The sequence below is a fragment of the Cydia pomonella genome, chromosome 2 (assembly GCF_033807575.1).
Source record: "Cydia pomonella isolate Wapato2018A chromosome 2, ilCydPomo1, whole genome shotgun sequence".
In the NCBI taxonomy this organism is placed as follows: domain Eukaryota; kingdom Metazoa; phylum Arthropoda; class Insecta; order Lepidoptera; family Tortricidae; genus Cydia; species Cydia pomonella.
In genome coordinates, this window is record NC_084704.1 from 6,952,455 (window position 1) to 6,977,284 (window position 24,830).

General features: G+C 34.3%; 1 protein-coding gene across 1 annotated transcript in view; it reads left to right on the forward strand.

The window, feature by feature from the left end:
• Positions 1 to 24,830, forward strand: part of LOC133532561 (leucine-rich repeats and immunoglobulin-like domains protein 1) — a 103,623-nt gene that overhangs the window by 27,147 nt on the left and 51,646 nt on the right. Inside the window, exons 2-5 of the mRNA XM_061871296.1 lie at positions 11,634 to 11,734; positions 12,793 to 12,982; positions 20,684 to 20,795; positions 24,135 to 24,214. Coding sequence (XP_061727280.1) covers positions 11,634 to 11,734; positions 12,793 to 12,982; positions 20,684 to 20,795; positions 24,135 to 24,214 — 483 coding nt within the window. The remainder of the gene's footprint in view (positions 1 to 11,633; positions 11,735 to 12,792; positions 12,983 to 20,683; positions 20,796 to 24,134; positions 24,215 to 24,830) is intronic.

Below are 24,830 nucleotides of genomic sequence, written 5' to 3' on the forward strand. Positions count from 1 at the left end.
TTTTTGTTAACTAGAGGTTTTAGTTTCAGCAATGCGTAATTGGCTGATGCTAATCTATTACAAACTTTATCAATATGCATGCAATGTGCTAGTTGACTGTCAATTTCATAGCCTAAGAAACATGTATTGTGAGTGTACTCAAAAGTAGTTGTTATATTAGTATTTCTTGTACTTGAAAGTGTCTTGTAGTTCACAAATGTACTTTTATTTTTATTTAAAACAATGCCGTTACATTCAAACCATTTGTGCAATATGTCTGTGATGCATCTTAGGTGTCTTTCCATCGATGGTTGATCTTTGTGTCTGACTCCTATATGTGTGTCATCTGCAAAAAGGCTGATCTGTGCCCATTCTGGTATATTCGCAGGTAAGTCATTGACATAAATCAAGAATAATACTGGGCCCAGAATTGATCCCTGAGGTACGCCTATTTTACACATTTCAGGGGAGGAGACATTTTTTCTCACTTCCACCACTTGTTTCCGGTTCTGCATATAACTAGTCATCATTTTTAAAGCTATGCCATCAAAACCATAGTGGTGTAGTTTGTGAATGAGAATGTCATACCGTAAGCAGTCGAAAGCTTTAGATAGGTCGCAGAACATGCTTGCGCATTTCTGAGACCCATCCATAGACTCTAAAGCAAAATCGACAACTCTTCTTATAACCATGGCTGTAGATTTTCCTTTTCTGAAGCCGTATTGGTAGTGTGAGAAGAGATTGTTTTGTTCAAAGAAATCCATTATTCTGGTTTTTAGCACCGCTTCTAAGACTTTTGAGAAGACAGGTAGTACACACACTGGCCTGTAGTTACTTGGGTCATTAGATTTACCTTTCTTAAAGATAGGTACGACTCTACCGGTTTTCAGTATTTCTGGGAATATCCCTTCTTCCATACAGCTATTTAAGACAATCAACAGTAATTCCATGATGTTATCATTATATCTTATGATCTTCAATATTCTAGTATCCATGGCTTGTATGTCTTTCGCCGTTTTGATTTTTATTTTATTTATTATCATGTGTAGTTCTTTTAGTGTTATAAGTCCGAAATGTATCTTGTTGTTTGGCTTCATAGCAGAATTTAGATAGTTTTTGGATTCCTCTGCACTAACTTTTAAGCTACATGTTATTTTTTCTGCTATTGTAGCATAATAATCGTTAAATACTTGTGCCATCTTAGAAGGGTCTTTTGTGCTGTTTCCATTCTTGTCTAATAGCTCTTCAATTTCATTCGAGTTCCCAGTAATACACCGGTTTGTCTGTTCGTTCACTACTGTCCATGTTTCTTTGACTATATTATTAGAGTTCTGTATTCGTCCAGAGATTCCAAACCTCTTAGAGCAAATCATCACTTTTTTCAGCACCTTTTTATACACTTTAATCCGGTTTTTCCTATGATCATCAGGAAAGTGTGCTTGTAGTATCTCCATTTTATTAAGATTCTCTCTTGAGGTTTTTATACCCTTTGTGATCCAGGTATCGTTTCTGGGCTTTACAGTGACACGTTTTTCGGGAAAAGCTATATTATAATAATAGTTTATGGCTGAAACTAGTGCATTCATTCTTTCGTTTGCATTATCTAAAGTCAATATTGTGTTTCTTAGTGTGACATCGCTATTAAATCATTAATTCTAGGAATCGACAGGGAATCCTATGCTGGCGCCATGTGTAAAATGCTTCGACCAGCCCACTCCAATGCTCACAAAGTCAAATGTAATATCTATAATTTCTAATTGAAGTAGAAAATAATGAAAAATATAAAAAAAAACATGGTCCATTCTTTAATCATTGTATGAAAGTAAGAAAGTAATTTCGTGAAACATACGAGAATAATAAATATAAATCCAGATGCCACACACAAGCACAGTAAAACTTCATTTAATTAGAGATAACGTCAAATTTACCTATGCACAATTAAATTCGTGATTATACATTGCTACTGAACCTCTCCAACATGTTTTCAACCAAAAACATCACTTGACACTAACAGATTAGTATCGTATGGCTGTGACATCTTATAAGCATTGTTCGAATCGGGCCGTTAATCACAGAGACGCACCGGAGACGATATTGCACCAGTGATCACGGTAAACGATTGGGTAAATAAACATCTTAAAGCTCCGCGGGTTTTTCTAAGCACCCGCTGAATCGTACGTGAACGCGAAAAGCACGCGAAGAAGTAAATTGTTATTAAAATACCCGCTCCTGTTATTTTCTATCCTCGTGCGTACACGCACAACTACCAGTCTATATTTATTTGTAGAGGCTTGCATTTACTAATGACGGATTTTTACGAAATAAAAAAATATGATTTTGTTTTTCACGTACTTTTCTCATTTTTATGATTTGGTCTAGCAAATGTTCAACGATGGTATACTTGTTCACGTGAAGATTTTTGACAACTGTGGAATTTATTTATAGGTATGTAGGCCATTTATTCTCATTTAGAATAGGTATGGTTAACGTGTGGACATTTTAATAATTAGCAAATCAATATAAATTTGTAATATTTTATCTACATCTGTATCATATCCCTATACTAAGTTTAGAAACGATAAACTAACAGCCTATATTAACAAGCCTGTATCTGTAGGTGTATCGTAATTTTAACTTTATTTTATCGAAAAACGATACCTTTATTACATTCAAATTTAGAACATCTCTGAGAAACTAATAAATTTGATTTGGCCTCTATTCTAATACCAGTCGAGATGAAGTTTTTTCGAAATGAAGTGTAACTCGCAAACAATTTTGTCAAATTTCGCATGTTACTTGATATCAAAAGATGGCAGTCGGCCTGACTGTAGTTTGTCTGTGAATAAAAAAAACAACGGATGCCTGGTATGCGCGAAAAAGTTTGCATTACCGCCATTTTGAAAAAAATAAATAGGGACCAGGCTGAGACTGGTACTCATTGCCTTAACGATATGAAATTAAATTAAATTATGTAGGTACCTATTATGTTATGTTTAATGTCTTGTTTTTTTTTTCTCTATTTTTATAATTTGTAATGTTTAAGGAAAGAGGTTTTCTAGTTTTGGCAATAAACTTTTTTTACTTTACTTTGACGATTACTTAGTTTGTAAGTATAAAATTACTTTGTTTTGTTGAAGCTTATAATATTGACGTAGATAAATCAGTGTATGTAATTATACATAATTAGTACCAAAAGTAACCCACACTCGTTAATGCCTTTCATTATCTAGCAGTCACATAAAATACTAATTTGAATAACAATACTGATTACATGACATATACTATTTTTGAAGTCTTTATTGTGCAATGTGCAATACATTTAAATATCAATCTTCGAAAGGAATATTAAAGACTAAAGCGGAACATACCACGTTGATGGCTCTGTCCGCTAGGGAGTTATTCGTCAGACGACTTGAAGTTTACGCTACGCCGTCATGCCCTATTATTTATCATCCCGAATACGAAAGTTCTATGCGAAAGTATAAATTATAAAACTTTAAAGTTTAACAATTTATAGGGAACGTTTGAATATTAAAAAAAAAAAAAACAATTTGTTAAATGTTTCACTTTTGTTCACACAAAGGCAAGCAATAATGATACGGCAAAACTTACATTTGAATTGTAAACACGAACCATGTTACTTAATTATTGAAAATAATGATATGTAAACCATTTGTAGAATTAAGGTTGGGTAGTGTATCAACTCAAATACAATTAAATATCAACATAACACAATTAAGCAAATTGTCGACGCAATATGATAAGGTGAAAATGGATTCGAATAAAACGTGCAATTCACGAACTTGAAACCAACCTTCTAATTAAATAGGAATTACAAACACATTTAGCTAATCACCTCAGGGAGCCGCACCTATGGCGATGACGTGACTACGCATCACCTCCAAAATTGGGGCAAATGAACTTAATGGCAACATTTTTTAATATAACACATTTTTTTCTTATGTAGTTTCGTGAATAGCCGAATTGGCTTCATAGTTCCTAGCTACAAAGTTGGGCATCTGATTAAAAACAACTTGTATACAATAAAAAAAAACGAACAAGTGCGAGTCGATTTCGATCACTGAGGGTTCCGTATTTTTTAGTATTTGTTGTTATAGCGGCAACAGAAATATATCATCTGTGAAAATTGCAACTGTCTAACTATCATGGTTCATGAGATACAGTCTGGTTACTGACGGACAGACGAACGGATAGCGGAGTCTTAGTAATAGGGTCTCATTTTACCCTTTGGGTATAGAACCTTTGAAAACTAGATAGAAACATTTCAGGATGCCGTTACCTATTAGTATTTTTTAATTATTGATTTGAGACGATATATATATACTATTTGCGACCGTATTTTTTGTTATTTTTGGTACCCATATGTGTCGGTGTAGTTTGAAAGAGGTTTCACTTCAATAAAATGCTTAGATTTATAGTTCAGCTTTTTATAACAAGCTTTTACTTGCAACGTTTGAAATAGAAATATACATCATTTATTCATGGCAAAACGTTATGCAAAAATTAATTAAAAACTTGTAAACGTTTGAAAAACAAACCAGCAACACAAATCAACATAACATAATATCAGTTTTATGTATGTACATTTGTTCGGTATTGAGCTGAAATGTCACATACGTATGTATAAGTGGAGTGACAATACTATTATGGTACCATCGAGCTGATCTGATGATGGACAAAGGACATACTAACACTGTGATAAAACAACGCAATCTAAACGTGTGTATTTGTTAGAACTGTCTTGATGATAATTAGTTCAGCGTGCAGTTTTACGAGGCCGTGCGGTACAGTTGCAATCGTGGCCCACAAATGGTCTCGCCGGAAGATCAGCGCTGACCTTCAGGTCAGCATTATGCTGAAGCGAGCCCATTTCGTGGTAAACTATTTCAATATGTTTTAAAATCTTATTTTTTGTAATATATATACTTCTGTATGTAAATTAAGTTTTACCACGAAATAAATGATTTATGATAGTTGCCTGTTACAGGAAAAGTACAGTCAGCGATTAAAGTTTGTAGATGTCAAAAATTTTGTTTCGTCAAAAAACGTATTTATATAAAAGGTGTCGAAATTAAGTTAGATCATTCGTTATTTAAGATATTTGTAGTAGATATATTTAAGGAATATTATAATTTTATTACAGAGCTGTGCAAAAACTCATAGCAGTAGTTTTTAATATTAGCCATAGCGTGAACGAAAAAAAAAGCTGCTGGTAAAAATTAAGAAGGAAACAGGTCGTACGTATTTCTTTAGTATTATTTCCTTTCTCTTAAGAACAAATGACAAATTATTAAGTAAAATATGGCTTTTCGAGGTTAGACTAAGCTTTGTTTACCTTTTATAATAAATTTAAAAAGTTGCCCAAGAGGGTGAGAGGTTCTTGCTTCAGTTGTAATTACAGTAAAAAGTCTTCGGTTTTTTTTTATCTTAGGGCCTTATTTCATTGACAAAATTTAAATTTAGTGTTTAATATGTGTAATGTTTAGTATGTGTTATAAAACGGAAAGGATATCAAATGAAGATAAGAAGTTGGAAAAATAATTTCGATATTTTTCAATTTACGCTACAGATTAAAAAAATTGCAGCGAGGAAATGCTGTCAGCATATACGGCACCACACGGCAGGGGGATTTTTTTAAGTATTTTAAGTTTAGTATTATTTATGTTTAGATTTAGGTTTTAAGTTTTATAGTTTAGTTATATAATTGGATTTGTATATATATATAAAATGAACCAATATATCAACTTTAACATAGGCAAAATGTCCAGTGGCATTAACCGAAGCCTTCAATGCCCGAGGCTGGAATCGAAACAGCGTCTTCAGCAATCGCAGCTGACGCCCTCTTTCAGCCGCCGTTGTATAAAGCTAACGTATTTATATTTCGAGAGTCTCATGTATTAATTATCTCAATTATCTTAACAATATCGTTTTAATCATCATAAAAGGACTATGAATAAGGTGAACTGAAAATATACTCAACGTTATTAATATTGTGCACGTTTTCCCATTTTACTACTGAGACTATCACTAAGTTTCAAATTAGTTTCAAGCAGCTGTATTTTAATTAGCTCATAAAATGGAGCATTTCTGGAGCATCGCACTCGCTAATTTGCATATTTTTAAGTTTAAGTTTGCAACTAAAACACAGTCATTTAAGTATCTGAATCTGTGAAATTATTGCAAGTTTGCTCACTAATGAGGAAAATTTTGTCCGACAAATCTTTCTACTTCGCATCAAGGATCAAATTTATCTAGAGACAATGTTTACCATAACAACATTCTCAGTGTATATAATACCTATATCATACAAACAAATCTTTTTTTGTGTTATTTTAAGTAGAAATACTATAAATTATGAACTGACCGAACCGACTTCACTCGTGTCCATGACTGGGATCAAATCTGCGTTTTCTGCATTCACGACAAATGACGCTTTCGATAAAAAAAATATATTCGACGCTGGAAAGCAGAAATGGGATAAGCGACATTTTTAGAGATATTGAGTTACACACATCGTTGGAATCGCCAGATTTTTCTGCATCGAATGGACTAGGTTTCGTATGCAAGTGACGACTTTAGTGTCGATGATTTAGAGAATCACTGGCACATTTAAATAACCTACTAAACTATTTGGTTTTAACAACTTTTTGAAAAGCGGAGATTAGATGAAAAGTTATTCGATGTAATGACCCTTAGAGTTTTTATACTTATTTGTCAGTTCAGTTTAATCTCAACTTGGATATTTTTGCCTTATGACAAAATAACCTTTTACTGTCGGTTAACTATTTTTACCTGGCCAAATAATAAGATTCAATGTCGTTTGAGACATTTCACCTACATCACACACACAAATTAACATATATAGATAAATTTACTTAACTGTCAAATGGGAACTATTGGTTGATTGAGGCGCTCAGCATGCCGGTTGGACGGAGTTTGCGTAAACAATCTAAGCTACGCAGACGATATGGTGCTGCTGAGCGCGTCAGTTTGCGGTCTCAGACGGCTATTATGGGTTTGCGAGGAGTACACCTTGAGTCATGGGTTGAAGTGTAACGTGACCAAAAGTCAATTCATGGTGTTTGAGGCCGGTAATAACAAACTGTCTAATATACCACCTGTTCTACTTAACGGGACTCGTTAGGAGCGTGTATATAGTTTTAAGTACCTCGGGCACGTAGTTAAAGCCGATCTCAAAGACGATGAAGACATGGTATGGCTTGCACGGTTAATACGTTATTACATGTAGAGTTAAGCTTCTAACTCTACACGCCTTAACTCTACAAGCCCTAACTTAACAAACTCTACACAAATATATAAACGTTTCACCTTACGCCCGTGTGACGGTAGTAAGCAAATTTTTTTACTTACTTTTTTGTGTTATTATTTTCCATATTTTCAGGAAATGCCAAGTGAGGGAAATTATAATTATATTTTTTATGAAAACGCGAGATAGTTTTTTCCCTGTTTTGGGTTCAAATATAAAATATCCCATTGTTATACTAAGGTAGGTATATTGTAATTAACTTGATACTTTGTAAGCAATTGATCATAAATAGAGACTTATTTAATCTTCAGACTCGTTACTTACCTACTAATTTGAAATAAAGCAACGTTTCTCAGGTGTTTTTTTTAATCATGACAATCATTTCATTGTGGTTGATAACTATAAAATTCATAGCATGCACCCTAGGTTGAATATGCCCCAGAAGCAGCTTATTAAGTTTGAAATTGTTCCTTGAAAAGTTATTAGATGGTTTATTTTGTTTTGTTTCATGTCAATTGTCACATGTATATTATTTTACTTGACTACAAAATAAGCATATTTTGCAATAATATGGTTTTTACTCGATTAATTTTTATGACAAATTTGGCTTGGACATTTTTACCTGACCAATTTCTTGTTAAACCTGTAAGGTAAGATATTTTTAGCTAAATGTATTTTTACGATCATTTTGCTAAAGCGACACTAATTTAAAATAAACCATTTAAAGGTAAAACAATAATGGGATAGTATATAGAACACATGATTATAACCACATAAAGTTTTTCACTTAAGAAATTCTCCTTCATTACGATTGGTAATGAATTTTTTTTAGAAAGTATTGCAGTTTTTTGGCTCCTCTGTAAAATTAGCTGTGTGTTGCTTATCCCATTTCTCCTTTCCCGCGTCGATATGCTCGACAAATGTAAATCGTCAAAACACCGAACCTTAGCCTAAGGAATAAAAGGGTTGACTTCTGCAAAAACTCCTTAGTTAAAAAATCTTAATAAAAGGTAATTTAGAAACAAAAACCTACCCTTTATACCTAAATTCTTAAATCGTCTATATTTTCGTTCAACCAATTTTATTTTTCCTTATTGAATGACATCAATTTTTTTTGTGTAACTTTCATTGGAAGTTTCTACAACTAACTTTTCAAACTAAATGACATCTAACGGCAGTTTTCCTTCCTTTTTGGTAAAAACCTTTAGGGATTTAATGAAAACGATCGCAACAGATTTATATGAACAAAAAACACAATTATATGAGTGAGAGATTCAATGAATCTTTCCTCTTTAGGAATGAAACCCTAAACAAAGTTACAAAAGTAACAGTAAACTATAGCTGATCTGATAGCCAGTGGTCTCAATGCCAACAAGCAGTCTCTGCCAGATAGCCTTTGTGTCGACTCAAAAGTGCCTTTTTTTACTTTGCATTTGTAGTTGTTGGTTAGAATTAAACCCCGGAAATGTAACAAGTACGAGTAGTCCTTTTGTTTCTTCGCATATCCAGTCCCGTCCTAACAGCTGTGTTCATGGTTCGTTGAACGACGCGAGCCTGCTAGTGCCTTCACATGTTGCTTCCACTCCAGCAACTGTCCCATTTTTCACGGAGTTTGTGAGTCACCCCTTTCATTGTCCACTGAAAAAATAACATTGTGGCATTCGTGTGGGCGTTTTGTCTATTTTGTGTCAGTTTTTAATAGGAAACTTTTATACTGTAAAGTACTTACTAAATACACGATGCGGCGATAAGCTAAACGTCCTTTTCATGATTATTTTAAAAAGTAATTTATATGAAAGTTAGGTATTTGATAAAACCAGTTCGAATAGCAATCAGGAATATAGTACGGCTTTCTTTCTTCCTTGAACATTCAAAACATGAAACTGCTTATTGCACTTAATTAATGATAGTTTAAAGATAGGCTCTAAACAGAAAATTTGTTTAAATTACAACTCAAACTGCCATATGCAATACCATCTTGCTTCAATAAAATCATAATGACAATACCTGAAGTACGATAGTCTACACCCTCATGGGTGCTGCCTCTGCGTGCGTCCCATGGCATGAGCAACGGCAGAATCCACTCGGTATACCCCTTACATTTTATTTAAGTGTCAAAAGGGCCTCTATGTGTTGGTTTTGGCTCTATGCACGCCTACCCAAGGTCCGAAACACCATTGCTCTACGATGGGAAAGACATACCTGAAGTACAGAAGATATTTGAGGAATGTTTATTTAGGTTTAGCCGGTATATTCAGCTAGCTATGTTCTCAATTTTAAGCTTCAATTAATTCAAGCATAGAAATGAATCCGGTTAACAGAGAACATGATTTTCGTCATTTACAGTTTTTGCTTTTGTTAGTTTCAAATTAACATAATTTGTTGAGAAATTTGAGCATCTCGTCAAACCAATCATAACACTGGTATTCACGGTCTGCATTTTAAATGACATAAACAAATAAGTTTTCATGAAGCAGACATTATACTAACTGAGCTGAATTGAATCTACATATAAATAATGTTGGTATTTGTTTAATATTCGCTAACTATGAGCTTCGTTAGCTATTATTTCGAGAAAAATAAAAAGCGGAACCATCAAATTGATTGGAACTTGCAAATATTGATGTTATTTTTTCTACTCGAAGCTAACATTGCTACATTCTTAAAAGTAAATTATTACTGAAAATAATTACATTTATTATTGTTTTTATAGTTCGCATTAATGATCTAAAAAATAGATTTTATTCATTTTATGGGGCAATGATTGCCAAGTAATATGTGCGAAATAATATTACCTAGTAGGTATTATACTAGATAATTGTCTAGTAGGTATTGATCAAACTTAGATACCAGTACAAAGAAAGGATTAAAAGTAGTGTCTTTAATATCTATATATTTGATACTAAAAATATACGTTGCAGTTCAAGACGCGCTTTGTTAATCAATTCAAAATAAATGATTTCGATGTAAGGACTATTACCTATAAGAATTATATAATTAGTGTTTACCCTCACTTTATAACCTGAAACATTATAACTTTAACTTATAATCATCGTCCTGGGACTATCTGTCTTTCATTATTGATAAAATTTAAGTATAATTTACTTAACTTGTTTATTTTATAAAATAGGAATCATAATTCAGGATACAGGATCTCCTGAACTACTATGGCGTTATTAATAAACTTATCTAACAAACCAATGATAATCGTTTGTCCCTATTCGTCATTTAGATTTTTCTGTTTGTTAGAAGGAAAACAAAGTACGAATCGGTATCAGAATCTATTCTTCAAATGGGTCGGGTTATCTGGGTCATATGTAACTATTAAAATAATTTCCGATTCCCAAGTCACATGGCCAAAAGTGTGCCATAGAAAAACGATTAATGTTATTGCATAATGACTATCTAGTTATAAAATCTTATAAATTTTCTTAGGTACTTTTTGAACAATAATCGAATTCTGCACTATCAGCAACTTTGAAACTATTGCCTGATTTGTGTTCCTAGCTATAATTTCCCATGACTTGCAGGCAAACTGACGGTAGTAAATTTATCATGCTAATTTTCTATGAAACACGATATGAACAAAGTTCTTAACTCATTGTACAACGTAGGTTTGACGCGAACGGTAGGTAACTATCACACTAACTTTGCTTACTTGCTCTAACTTTATAGAAATCTGCTAAATAAGTTAGTCTTGCCTTGATTTATAGTTTATGGAAAAGGGCGATTACGGGATTGCTGGTTTAAAGTGGATGCATTATTTTGGTATCATATGAAATGTTAATACCTTGTTCATTCTAAATTTAGCTAATATGAGTAACTGCTTCGGGGTATTTTTTATGTTTGAATTGTGTTGTAGTTCTGTAAAATCTTTTTTGTCAGTAATATCTGAAAAAAGGAATGCAAAATTGTAATTTCTCAAAATGTATCATCAAACAATAATATAATAGGCTGTTATTTACTCTTAGAAGGAGGATCAGGTGCCATCCAATAAGTATTGGTTCTGACAATGAAAAAAGTGTTGCCAATTTTTTTTTCAACATTCTGTTGTGTGACCACAGTCTTATAAAATCTATAATTTAAAAGGAAATTTTATCAAACTAAATTTCAGAAGAGTATATTTTATTGGTGTACTGGTACTACTTATGTGTTTAGTACAACTACTAGCTTTTATAAATTTGCATGTTTTATTACACCTATTGTAAAATAAAATTAAATATATTTAATAAAAACAAAAAGGTGCCAAGCACAAAACTAGCAGGTTTTATACACGTTAGGTTTTTTGGAACCAAACTGAATATACTACACTTGAACAGTATAGTATATTTTTATCTATTTGTTTACAACGGTTGTGTTATTACAGGGCGCCTGCTCTGCGGGTAGGATGCGGCGGCATGCACCGCATCTTGCTGCTAATGGCGGCGGTACTCACCAGGGCCATCGCACCACCAACTAACGCCACAGGTATTTTGCTTAAAGTGTTTCGCATTGAGTAGGGCGCTGGGAGTTAGGAAGCCGTACAGGACGCACCGCTCAAGCAGCCGCGTTTAGTTGAGCTGGGCGTCCGGGGCGGCGCGGCGTCCACTAGCCTGAGTGACGCTCGACGCCCAACGCGCCGCTGCTCGCTCTACTAAAGCCGTACGCTTATCTTGTTTTCATATTATTTTAGTGCAAAATTAATACAATAGCAAGGTGATTGAGTAAATTGAACTTTAATTTGAGTATCTAGGTTATAAAAAAATAGCTTAATATTCCATATACAGTGAGTTCACCAACTTAAGTCGCTATAATAAGGAGATGTAGAGAAAAATAGATGTTTGTTTAGGTTAGTTTGTACATCTTGCAGAACAGATAACCGTTTATGTAGCAGTGACCCAAAGAGACCTAAAGTATTCTATCTCGGGTCTATAATAGACACACTGATGTCCCTTGTTTTATTTTAAAAATATTTTCATATCATCAATAATTCAATGATGGTAAAAAATGTAAATAGATTTTCGTGGAATAATTAATCGACTAATGAAGTATATTTCAATGAAGATCAACCCAGATATAATTATATGATTATTGGTTCATTGATATATTTTATGAATTTATACCAAACTATTCCTAAATTTATGACCTACCAAATTTTTGTATAGTACGCGTACGGTCACGTGTTAGCGTTTAATCTTATTTGCTATCCCATGAATTTCCAATGTTTTAACAATTAAAGTTCTTGACTGTTCGTTAGCATGCATTTATGTAGCACTTATTAAAATGTCTGCATACAAATTCAATTCGGAAACCAGCCGGCATATATTTGCGGCTTTTGCAGTCAAAACTCTCAAGACCGTGGTGTCTAAGGGCTCTTAATTTATTAGGTTACTTCAAAAAAAAACATTGATGTCACGAGGGACCATAAAACTGACTCCTTCCTCGGATCGGCATAGCAATCCAAAGGGGGAAATGCAGCCAGCTTAATTTTAGTTTTGTGGTTAGTTTTAAAACTTAAAAGGTTAAACTATCGACTCTTCTTCTAGAATCTGACACGGATCCCACAACAACTCCAACAAAAGCCACCATGACTCCTCCGACTATCTTCCGAAGTGGCGTAAGACTGCCCACGTCGAAGCCCAGGCGGCAGCAGATGAAGCAAGGGAAAGCAGACTCACCCATGCTAAACTACATCTTCGACTCATATGCGACCAACAATAAACACTTTCATGACAAGTGAGTATAATTATTATACCGATGGGGCCTGTAACACGAGCAAATAATCACATAAATTGTACTTGTCAAACTGTGACACTTTTATGCATTCTCTTCTTCTTCCTCGCGTAGTCCCGGCATTTTTCCACGGCTCATGGGAGCCTGGAGATTTTTTTTTTGTTTTTTGTCAGATGTGGAGGTAATCCTCATTGGATACCTACTGCTGGCCCGGTATCCGGCAGCATCCCCGACTCGACTGCGCTGGAGATTTTTTTTTTCTCCCAGCCGCCTACGGACTAAACCCCTCCAACCTGTAAAGTGTTTTGTTGCCAGAGTCCGCTTGGCAACTAATCCCGAGAATTAGCGTAGGCACTAGTTTTTAAGAAAGCGACTGCCATCCGATCTTCCAATCAGAGGGTGAACTAGGCCTTATTGGGATAAGTCCGATTTCCTCACGATGTTTTCCTTCACCGAAAAGCGACTGGTAAATATCAAACGATACTTCGCACCATAAGTTCCGAAAAACTCATTGGTACGAGCCGGGGTTTGAGCTCGCGACCTCCGGATTGCAAGTCATATGCTCTTACCTACTTTTATTCATTAAATTTTAAAAATTATGACGATTTTAGATTTCATATTTTTATACGAATTAAATCGATTTTTTAACAGTTGAAAGCCTTATTGATTATCGTTAATTAAGTCGAACGCTCCTCATAATGTAAATTCTATCATTTCGCATCATTTTATTGCAGTCATCAACTTTACAGCCAGGGCTTTCAAATGTCGTTTCCTTTATTGTAAATCTTTATAGGCCTGTAAACGGTTTTATGAAACTCTTCTATGAAATAAATTCTGTTTAAAAGATAACGAAATTCTTAAAATGAATATCAACTGCAGCATTAAATAAATAACTGATTATTAAATACTTAAACTCCAAAAAAGGTTTTTTTAGGTGTTGTACTCGTTAAGTACAAGTACGAGTATAATAATTCAATTGCAGAACTAGACAAGATGGATAATAGAATGTTTAATAATTATCACTTTTCGGTTTTTTTTTTCCTTTACTTGTAAGATTCCTTCTTGTGTTTAAGGGAAGCACACTAAACATTTTTGTCATGTTGGTTTTTCGGGTTCCGGGGCTAAAAAATTGAGAAAACGGAACCCTTATAGTTTCGTCATGTCCATCAGTCTCAACCGACTTCTTTAAAATAATTTTTGTATAAACTAGGTACCTATTTGTTGAACTTTATTTACCTACAACAAAAAATACATACAACCAAATAACCCACATGTAGACTACTCACACATATATTATTTACAGTACATATGGTGCTACTTTACCGCACTAGTGCGAAAATTAGCATATTACTTTACTATGTCGAACATTTAAAGGGGCATATGTACTGTAAAACGTTGTACGATACATGTGCGAATAGGTAATTCGCAACTCGGGTCGATTTAAAACACTCCCTTCGGTCGTGTTTTAATTTATCGCCATTCGTTTCGAATTTCCTATTTTTCGTAATGTACTATTTAGACTTTCGAAGGTATTATTTTCAAACGTACCTATTGACTTAATCAAAATACTTTTCCAGAAATCTTTTAGTGCATAGGTAATTTTTAAAGCTCCACCTATCGAATAAAAAAAATATTTCAATCTTTTATTTACGTGTATGAAGAGTTATTCCTAATGTTTATATTTGTACTTATTTTGCCTTCTAAACTTAGTACTGGCTCACAAACTACACTATGTTATAAATTTCATTAAAATACACCTTACGAGTAAAATAGCTGTGAAATACGGACGGATAGACAGACGGATGTACGAACAGACCGACAGTATGACTCCTTTTTATTTAAATAAAAAATAATAAAACACGCAATACGCGCTAGTCGCGATACGTATGTCGCGCCAACGAACAGAGAACCCGCCTAGTGGGTCGCTGGCAGTAACAGTGTTAAACAGCTTCTGTTTATAGTAAAGTGTTGCAAGTACTTAAAAACAGATTTTAAATATTTTTTTCTCATTATTGGTACCATGACCATTATAGGGATTTTTATTATCGGTGCGCCTAAACTTGACGAGTGACACTGAATTTACATGTAAACCAGTTAGCAGGCTTATGCGACAGTGGACAGGCCACATATATAATCCATATATTATTTCCAAAACAGTTTTCACATGCACCATTACACAAAAACTTTAGATATTTGACAAATAGCAAAAATAACTTTTACGAAGCCATTTTGCACTTACAATTAAAACTTAGCAACTATTTCTAATCACTGCTTAATATTTGCTGAGAGCTGTACGAAAACAGTCAAAAACTATTCCAAAGTTCGCAGTAAAGTTGATAGCAGCTGCTCATCCCAAATTAATGATGAAAAGGCAAACAGTTTGTCGTTCTGTTTTGGGCCCACGAAATGAGTATATTTTTAATTGCTGGATTAATTAGTAACATGCTTCTTAATTATTTGATATTTAGTACACTTATTATTTGTTATACTAACTAGTAATATATAATGGGCCTTAGATATGGATACTAGGAAGATAAAATATTTTAAACCATACTTATTAAACGGGTTTAATGTACAGTGTGTAAATCCAATACGGGCAATAAATTATACCAGATATAAAATGTATTCGTGTAATCATTCGTAAAGAAGTTTTTTGAGTGACACTTAATTATGACGCCGTCATTATTTTTTGAAAATCTATTAACGAGCAGCAATGTATTGCAAACATTATGAGACATAACATGACAGGACATTACAAGATACGAAATTTTGTATATTAACTACCAATAAGCGTTGACAGTTACATTAAAAAGCTCGTATCGCGTCACTTGAGTGTTGCTGTATATTGCGGGCCAAATTATTTAGTAATTGTATTTCTCATAATTTATCAGAAACTATGCTAACCTCCGTGTAAATATTGTATTTACACACTGTCTTTTTAAAGGATAATAGAGAAATATAAAATAATCAGTGGTCGTTTTGTTATCACCAGAGTACTTTTCACTTTTTCGTGTGCTAAGAGTACACACAAATCTACAGGATGGAATCTTTTGCCTTCAACTTTAAAAATTTTTTTCTGTATCCGTTAGTATTTTTTTCCTCGCCTCATCCAGCACAAAATACCAACGTTTGTATGTCGTATAGTCATAATTGACAGAAGCAGCTCAATTCGGGCAACCAATGTCACTTTGACGTTAGAAAAATCGTAGATAGATCTTATTGGGATCACAGCGGAATCGAAATAAACGTCAATTTTGACGTTAGTTATCGATCTTTCCAAGATCTTAAACGTGTCTTAATCATTCTTCGAATCGAGCCGTTGGCCTATTTTTATTTCAAATACAAGAAATCCTACATTTCTAACAGACGATTGGTTCTATTATATGGAAACAAAGCATGGCAAATGAAGCCTTCAGGCTGGCGTAGCTTAAACAGAGGAACTAATTTCGGTTAATTAAGTAGCGGCCTACGTTATCTCATTTTCAGGTCCAATGAACATCTTTTTCAAGGCAACCACCAGGCTTCAGTTACACCGCTTCGTAATTATTATATGACTTGAAGCATTACGAAATTAATTTCGTTGTGAGTTTTATTATTTCAATTTATTTAGGTACTATTTTATTTGAATGTTCTGACTGTGCGGTGGTTAAATACAAATTAACTAAGTGTAAAATAATAAAACATTTAATCCCATAATGTCAACCCTTCATAGGTTAAAATTGTGTGTTGTTTGTATAATAAAAGTTTGTATCTAGCCTAGGTTACTAATATTCTAATAGCGACAGAAACTCTGTCTGTCTCTCTGTGTGTCCGTTACCTCTTCACGCTTGAACCGCATACCGATTTAGATGAAATATGGAGATTGTTTGGAGCCCTGGAAAAGACAGATGGCCCTGATTCGAACATTAAAATACGTCAAAAATTTCCTAAAGATACGATATGGATTGAATATGTCAGTATCAAAAACGACGTTTTTGTATCTTAAAGTTCGAATCGGGACGATGGGATAGTTTTTATCAATCATCATCATCATCACGCACACCAAGTTACAGGCAGAAGTTAGTAATAAATAAATGTTATTATCATATAAACAAAATAAACATGAAAAGAAGTAAAACAAGACAACTTCTCAATCTTTTTCTCTATACTGGTTATCTTATATGAAACGATGATAGACTCACTTTAAGTCTGAAGGTGAAAAAACAAGAAAGTTTTGATGACTTGAAATTCCTTGTTACCTTACGTAGTAAGTTGCCCGGGGAACACTAATGATATAACACTATTGCTTCCTGACATAACACTGTTTACTTTTTTGATATTTGTGCTTCTCGGACATTACTAAAAATTAACGCTGCGGCTGTAGGTACGGTCAACCAATTTGATTCCTAGGCCACTATAGAACCATGTCATAATGACTTCTACGACAGTGCTTATTGAGTGATGCATGTCATGTATAGAGTAGTTAAAGCGACAAGGTTCTATAGTGGCCTAGGATTCAAATTGGTTGACTGTACTTATTTATGGTACTCGTTCGGAGCTTTTCAATTATCACAATATGGCACGTGCTTTCTTGCACCTTGGTATCTTATACGGTGTAACAACCTCCGTAAATTGGTACTCGACGCACGTCTATAAGTTACCAGTTTGAATGAAACGGTCTCGTTTCAGTCACACTTTTTCCCTTTGTGAAAAACAAGCCCTTTGTATTACATGTGCGTGTTAGTATGCTGACTGTTGTGAGTATAAAAAGGAAGGCAATAATCATTTTCAGAAGTTTCCATTTTCAAATTTATTGAGATACCTATATACTCGTATTTATCGTTGAAGGTATCCAGATGATTGACTGATATACCCTAAGCTAAAAATAGCCTTTATAGAGATTAAAAAAGCAGAAATAAATACAGAGAAGTACAGAAAAACTATTCTGAATGTGTTCGTTTTATTTCTTCACATTGGGCATACAACATACCCATAACAAATTCTTTTCTCAACAAGTAAGTCATCACGATGAAGTTGAAGTTTCGGGCGTGAAGTGGAAATAGGTCCACAATTTCATATTTCACCATTAAATAGGTGAGGGTTACCTTTCAAAAGGAAAACACACTTGCTGATATTGCAATGGTTGTCTCTTAACAATAGAACGAAATACGCGTCATAAGCAATTTAACGAGCTTAAGACTCCGTTAAATTGCTTATGACGCGTATTACTACGTTACGCATAAGCTGTAGCTTATGGTGAAAAAATATCTAGTACTCGTAAAAGAAAAGAAATAGTTATTGTGAATAAGAGTATAAAAATAACAAGAGTAATTGAGTGAATTGCTTTTGATTAGGGGCTTCTTACTTGAAGCATTACAAATAACTAGTTGAATAAGACTTCTTTTTTCGAAATTTCATCATTTATTTTGTTAGCGTCATCCAAATACATTGGACCTCATTTATTATTACTGTCTTAGCAAAATAGACGTAAGTAATATATTTTTATAGCGTTTCCCGTCTTAAAAAACATTTAGGCTAAATAAGAAAAACGGCTACGAGATAAGGATTGGAGTTGAAAATTAACATGGCACAAACGGGATTATGTTTTTATTTTCAGTAAAGATTTTACTTTGATCTCTAAGCTGTCTTAAACAATGATGCTTGTTGATATCGTTTAATAGCTCCTTTTTTAAATGGGAATGTTTAACTGCATTCGAGCGGCAAACTGTCTTGACTGAAATGGTTGCCTTTAATCCCTTGGTCTCACTACAACAATCTACTCTTTTTTTTAAATTATATTTAACTCTGACTTCTAGAGACTTTTACATCTCTAAAGAATTTTAGTATTTGTTGTTTGTATTTCTTATCATAATTTTTTTTGTGATTCGATATTGTGATTGTATTTTGTTATTTTTATGATTGTAAAAATTTGACATGTACAAGTGCCCCTGTGGCCTATTTGCTGAGTAAATGTTTGTTTGTTGTTTGTTTGTACTATTTAATGAGCTTTGCAAAAAAGACAAGGGGTTAAAAAATAACCAGTTTTATCACTTGTCGGCAACAAAAGTCTGACGGTAGGTTTTTTAAGATTTAGGAATCAAACGAGCAGACGAATTGTCTGATTACCTTCGCCCATGGACACCTGCAACCAGAGGTGACGCTAGGCGTGGGCGACGTGGGCTACCGCCTACGGCCTCGCGGTCCGAGGGGCTTGGCGCCTCAAAGACGTAAACTGGGATTTAACGTTAAAATGTTTTAGTTTTTTCTTGCGCCACCAGAGGGCCTCGCTTGCCCACACCAAATTTTGGTCTTGCCCCGCCTCTGCCTGCAACACTAGAGGGGTTTCAAGTGCAAGTGTGTTGCCGGAATTTAAATAATACTAGTATACGCTCTATTTAATTTAGGCCTTGCCGTGAGCAAAGAAAGAAAAATTTGGTCTCTATACAAGCAAATTAATTTCCATTCCTATTTAGTGTATAAATTGGTAGTAAAGAAAACTTAGTCTTAACAAAAGTCTTGTCACAGTACTACTAGGAATTTCCAACTTTGCATACATTAACATTGCATAAGATTTACCATGCAAAATGCGACATTGACCTATATTTGTGCTACTGAAGTTTTTTTCTCGTAATCAAGTGAAATTACAGTCGTTGAATACTCGTACTTACGATTACTATCTATAAAAATCAACATCCATCTAAAAGTATAAAATGTGTAAAAAGAATAAGAAGTAACACTGAAAATCAAAAATGTACACCTAAATAGAATAGCTAGCTGCAAAATTGCATGAACACATTATGAAAGAAATTCATTCAAGATACTTTAATTGCTTGATACTAATAAATGTAGTTAATAGTACGTTAACAATCCCCCTTCTCGTATTCTATTACAGCGGCTTTTACTAATTCTTCTATTGAACATCCATTTTGTATTCCTTTTAAGACTATTCAGAACAGACTTATACAATATTTACTTTCTTGAATAAATAATTGGGCTGCAAAACAATCGAATGCCTAAAAATTTAGGGAGATTTCCACAGATATTCTAAAAAAACGGTGCCACCCATTCCTAGTTTGTACACAAATTTGGCAGATAAATATCAAAAGCGAGCGCTCGTAAATCGTCTTGTTAAGAACGAAAATGAGTTTTATACATCTGGCGCTGTTCAGAATTTACGGTAATTTTTCTTTGTCAAGTATTATATTTCATATATATTTTTTTAGTCTAAGGCTGATTAAAACTTATTTTTTTTAATACTACGTCGATGGTAAACAAGTTTAAATGTTATTAAGAGTTTGAATTCTTATTCGCAAATAAGAAGTTAGTAGTAATAGTAATAGTAAACTCTTTATTGTACAAAAATACATATTTAAATTAACATACAGTCCCGGCCAGCAACGCACTTACAACCCCTCTGGTGTTACGGGTGTCCATGGGCGGCGGTAATCGCTTGACATCAGGTGATCATCTGCTCGTTTGCCTCCTATATCATAAAATAAAACAATTAGTAAGAAGTACAAAGGCGAACTTATGCCTTCGAGATTTGATTTCCCTTTTGTTTTGGAAGCTAAATTTAAATTAATTGTTATGTTAGAGTCAGAAATCAGCCGCTTTCTAAGAGCGACGTCGCGACTTCGATCCCCGGGCACATATATGCCGAAATGTAACTTTTTGCATTTTACTAGTAACAATATTCAAGTATATATGTATGTACGTTTGTTCCAGATTCCGCGCCCCATCGTTTGAAGGCGACGTGACGTCAGACGATACGCTAGATGCCGATACGGGTGCGACTGTCGTGTTTGATTGTCGCGTAACAGCTCTAAGAGATAAAAGGGTATGTTTGATTGTTCACACAACACACGTTTACGCAACGTTTTACAACGGTAGCACAATGTTTTACATACAACTGGAGAATTTTAACTAAAATCCACTGCAGTATTACGCTTAACTTGTATTTGAATAGAATAGAGTTAGTGCAGAATTATATAAACATTACACATAAAAGCAAAAACCAAAAAAATGCAGATCAAATTCAGAAATGCAGTTGTAATGTAGTAGCTAATAATATTTTATGACTTATTAAAACTAATTATTGAAGGGAAGATTGAAGGGAAACGAGGACGTGGGAGAAGGAGAATATCATGGACAAGGAACATAAGAGACTGGTTGGACCTGGGCAGAGAGTTGCGGAAGAGTACTTCGGCGTTCCTGGGACCTCGCCCTATAGCACGGAGGCGGCAACAGAGGGGTTTTAGTGGGTAAACCATGGGTCTCATCAGCCTATATGGGAGTCCCACATAACCGTCCCAGGCCCGTCCCCGCGCCTGGGTGGTATGCGAAAAGCATTTCCCCTCTTAAAAAAAAAAATGGGCAGTACAGAGAAACTAATTCGCATGACTTCAGATAGAATGGCATATAGACATAAGGTCGCCAACCTCCGGGATGGAGACGGCACTTAAAGAAGAAGAATAATATTTTTGGTAAAAATAAGAGAAAATGTTTATTTCCAGGAACTATAAAAATACATCATAAGTATGCTTACTCCGTTTTTAGTGTTAGCGAGAATTCCGCCGAAGTAAGCATATGGATTATTATCGTACACTTTATGCGATATAATTATGACGATGTATTTATTTCCTTCAGAATGTATTCGCATGTTCACCATATCCTGTCGCGTATAATTAATCTCAGTGCCTGATGAATTTGCGAGAACCTCAGAACCTCATGCTTAAAAATACTTCCGCGTAGCTCTTTTATACTACATCTAAAACTAGGAAAAACTATAGGTCCCTTAACCACTATCTTAGATATGTTTCAAAAGAGAAAACCACGTGGAGCAATTTTATAATATCAAAAGTCATTTAAATAGCCTTGACTTTGTGGACAAAGTGATAAAACAGAGGATCAAAACCGCTGAAACTTGGAACCCAGGAACGTAAATGATTGGAAAATACAAACTTAGTACTCGCAAAAAGTGATAGAATGTCATAACTTTTTCATATTTCTTTTTTCTCGTAGGTACAATAAAGTGTTTACTTATTTATTTAAAAATAAGGACTATTCTTCAAGTAAAGACGGGTATTTGGTGATACAGGGGTTTTCACTTATTCACACTTATACACAGCTGAGCTATAATCAAGTGTATGGAATATTTTCACAAAAAGAGCCTCGAGTTTCTGTAGAAATCTCTTGTATCTGGTTAGTTTAAGTAAGCATGCATAGCAATAAATCATAATTAACTCTATATTGCGTGTCATAGAAAAATATTTGTTTTAATTTGAACTTTAATAGCTGTTAAAAGAGTTGAATATTATAACTGCCATAAGCTTTGTATGCAGTAGAGGCTTAAGCATCAGAACACTTTTTTAATTTAAACATATATTCGAATTTTTGGACAAGCGTTAAGAAAATTGATAATTTTTATCACATATGTTTACTAGACAAAATAAAAACAAAAATATTTCATATCAGTCAGTTAGCACTACTTGTACAACGACCATCAGAATAGCTAAAACGAATTGACTACCTACCTATCGCAACGTGTAACTAAAACTTCTGTATGGCTTGATTGTTTGGGGGAAATGGAATTGACGTTCAAAGGTGACTCGTAACCTCACCCGTGACTATTGGCTACAATGTTAAATTGAAAACTTTTCGATTTGCAGACAGAATGCCTTTACACGTTAAAAATATTTGCATTACTAGTAGGGGCTGTAGTATTTTAAACTGCTAAGTCCTTTAATTAAAACTTTTACTAATTTCATCACCTTTATCTTTTTTTCTTTTAGTATTACTGAGAAAATGACTACAACCACTTTGTTAAAAATAAGTTACGTAAGCAAAAACGTGTTTTGAGTGATCCATTATAATTATGCCTACCCATTACCCGTTTAGTACTAAGTACCTACGTAACTCAGTCAAACATCGTGAATATGTAATGTACGTATAGAAAATGAATTCAACGATAATGACTACAATAATTTACCGAATCCATTTAAACAAACACACCCACGGATGGATAGTTCATTAATGATCTGTGCTGGTTAATTCATGTGATTAACATTAACCAAATGTGCTTTAGTGATAAACGGGACGGTCGCGAGTAGAATGCATTTACACTAATCGAGGTACGTGCTTCAACATGTTGTATGTTGCGGAAACAATATGTAAATTAAATTCATTCTAACATTACGTAGATACTTCTGTGGGAATGCAACATTTATTCTGAATAAAAAAGGTAATGTTTTTGTCCTTCACGTGACAAAAAGCTATGCTACCGTAAAACTTTGTGAGGCTTTGCTTATGCAAAACGACAACGGGTTATTTTCTGTAGAACTTCTGTAGAAAGAAACCCGCTTTCATTACTCTTGAGTGTAAATGTATAATATTAAATAATGATTCCTTTTTAACGTGAGTGGAAGAACGTATTATTTCAAACATGTTTTGACAGGTTTGTTTGATCAGATAATCACGATCCTTTGTCAATATGAAGACAAAACATTAATACATAGTTATTCATGAAAACATTTAGTTATATTTATGTTTACAACAAGTGTAGGCAGTAATGTTTTTGTTTAAAAATATACAGGCCAATAAGAACGTACACTGACATCAAAATGAATGAATGTCATACTCATATAACTATCGTCCGTTTCGCTCGCGCCAACACAAACGTTCGGATAAGTACGAGCGAAATGCACGATAATTGAATTACATCATTTAGAGCGCGGTCACACTGGCGATTTGCGAACACGTTACGCGCTCTCGGCGAACTCGCTGCGCGCTCACCTCGCATTAAAATTGCTCGCAAATCGCTAGTGAATCTACACCCTTAGATGTAATTTTGATGTCAAGTGTACAGTCAGGTGCAGATGAATAGTATTGCTGACTGTACGTTCGAATTGGCCTAAAAGTCGTATCAATTTTATTATATTTTCTTATACACTCCTACTTAGAAATCTTACGCCTAAGATTTTGCTTTAGTGATATAACAGATTCACCCACTTACACCTCCAACTGAAAAGATATACCATTATATATAACTACTTACGTAGTGTTTCCATTAAACTTACTTACGTATATAATCTCAAAATAACAACTGGTAGTTGATAGTTGATCAACTTCGAACGAGACGAAGTTTAAGCAAACAAATATAGAAACTTAATTGTTCCAGGTATCGTGGCTGCGAGTTTCTGACGACGAGAACTTGGAGCTACTTACACTAGACTTAGACACGCATACTGCAGATCCCAGGTACTTACATAATTCAATTTTACTAGTAATGTTAGTGTGTTTCTTTTAATATATCCGTTTACTGCGCATTAAATATCTGGATTCTCTAATTCAGCGAGAATTGTCAATGATGTAGATGACATTAAATATTGTTCTTATATTTTAGTTATTTGCGTATGAATGCCACGTTTCTTCTATTTGTAAAAAACATTTTAAGCCCTTAGAAAACGTTTAGAAGCGCCTAGCCAAGATGCCAATTGTTTGCGCTACGACGACGAAATGTTTTATGTTTCTCTATAACTCTGACATATGAATGAGATACAGAGACAGGATAGCGGTTCGTTGTTGTAGCGCAAACAATTGGCATCTTCGCTAGACACCTTGAACAGACGAACGATCGCAGAAAATAAAGGCAAAATGATACAGAGTTACGATACGATGTTAGTGAAACGGTATGCCCAAAGTGAGCGTCCATACTTAATGATACGGCGTTATGATACGATGCGCTGATACGCTACGGTTAGTTGGGACGCATTTTTTCATGCCACGATGCTAGTGATACGGCATGTCCAAAGTGAGCGTCCATATTTAGGATACGCGAGCTCGATACGATACGTATGATCGTGATCGGCATAAT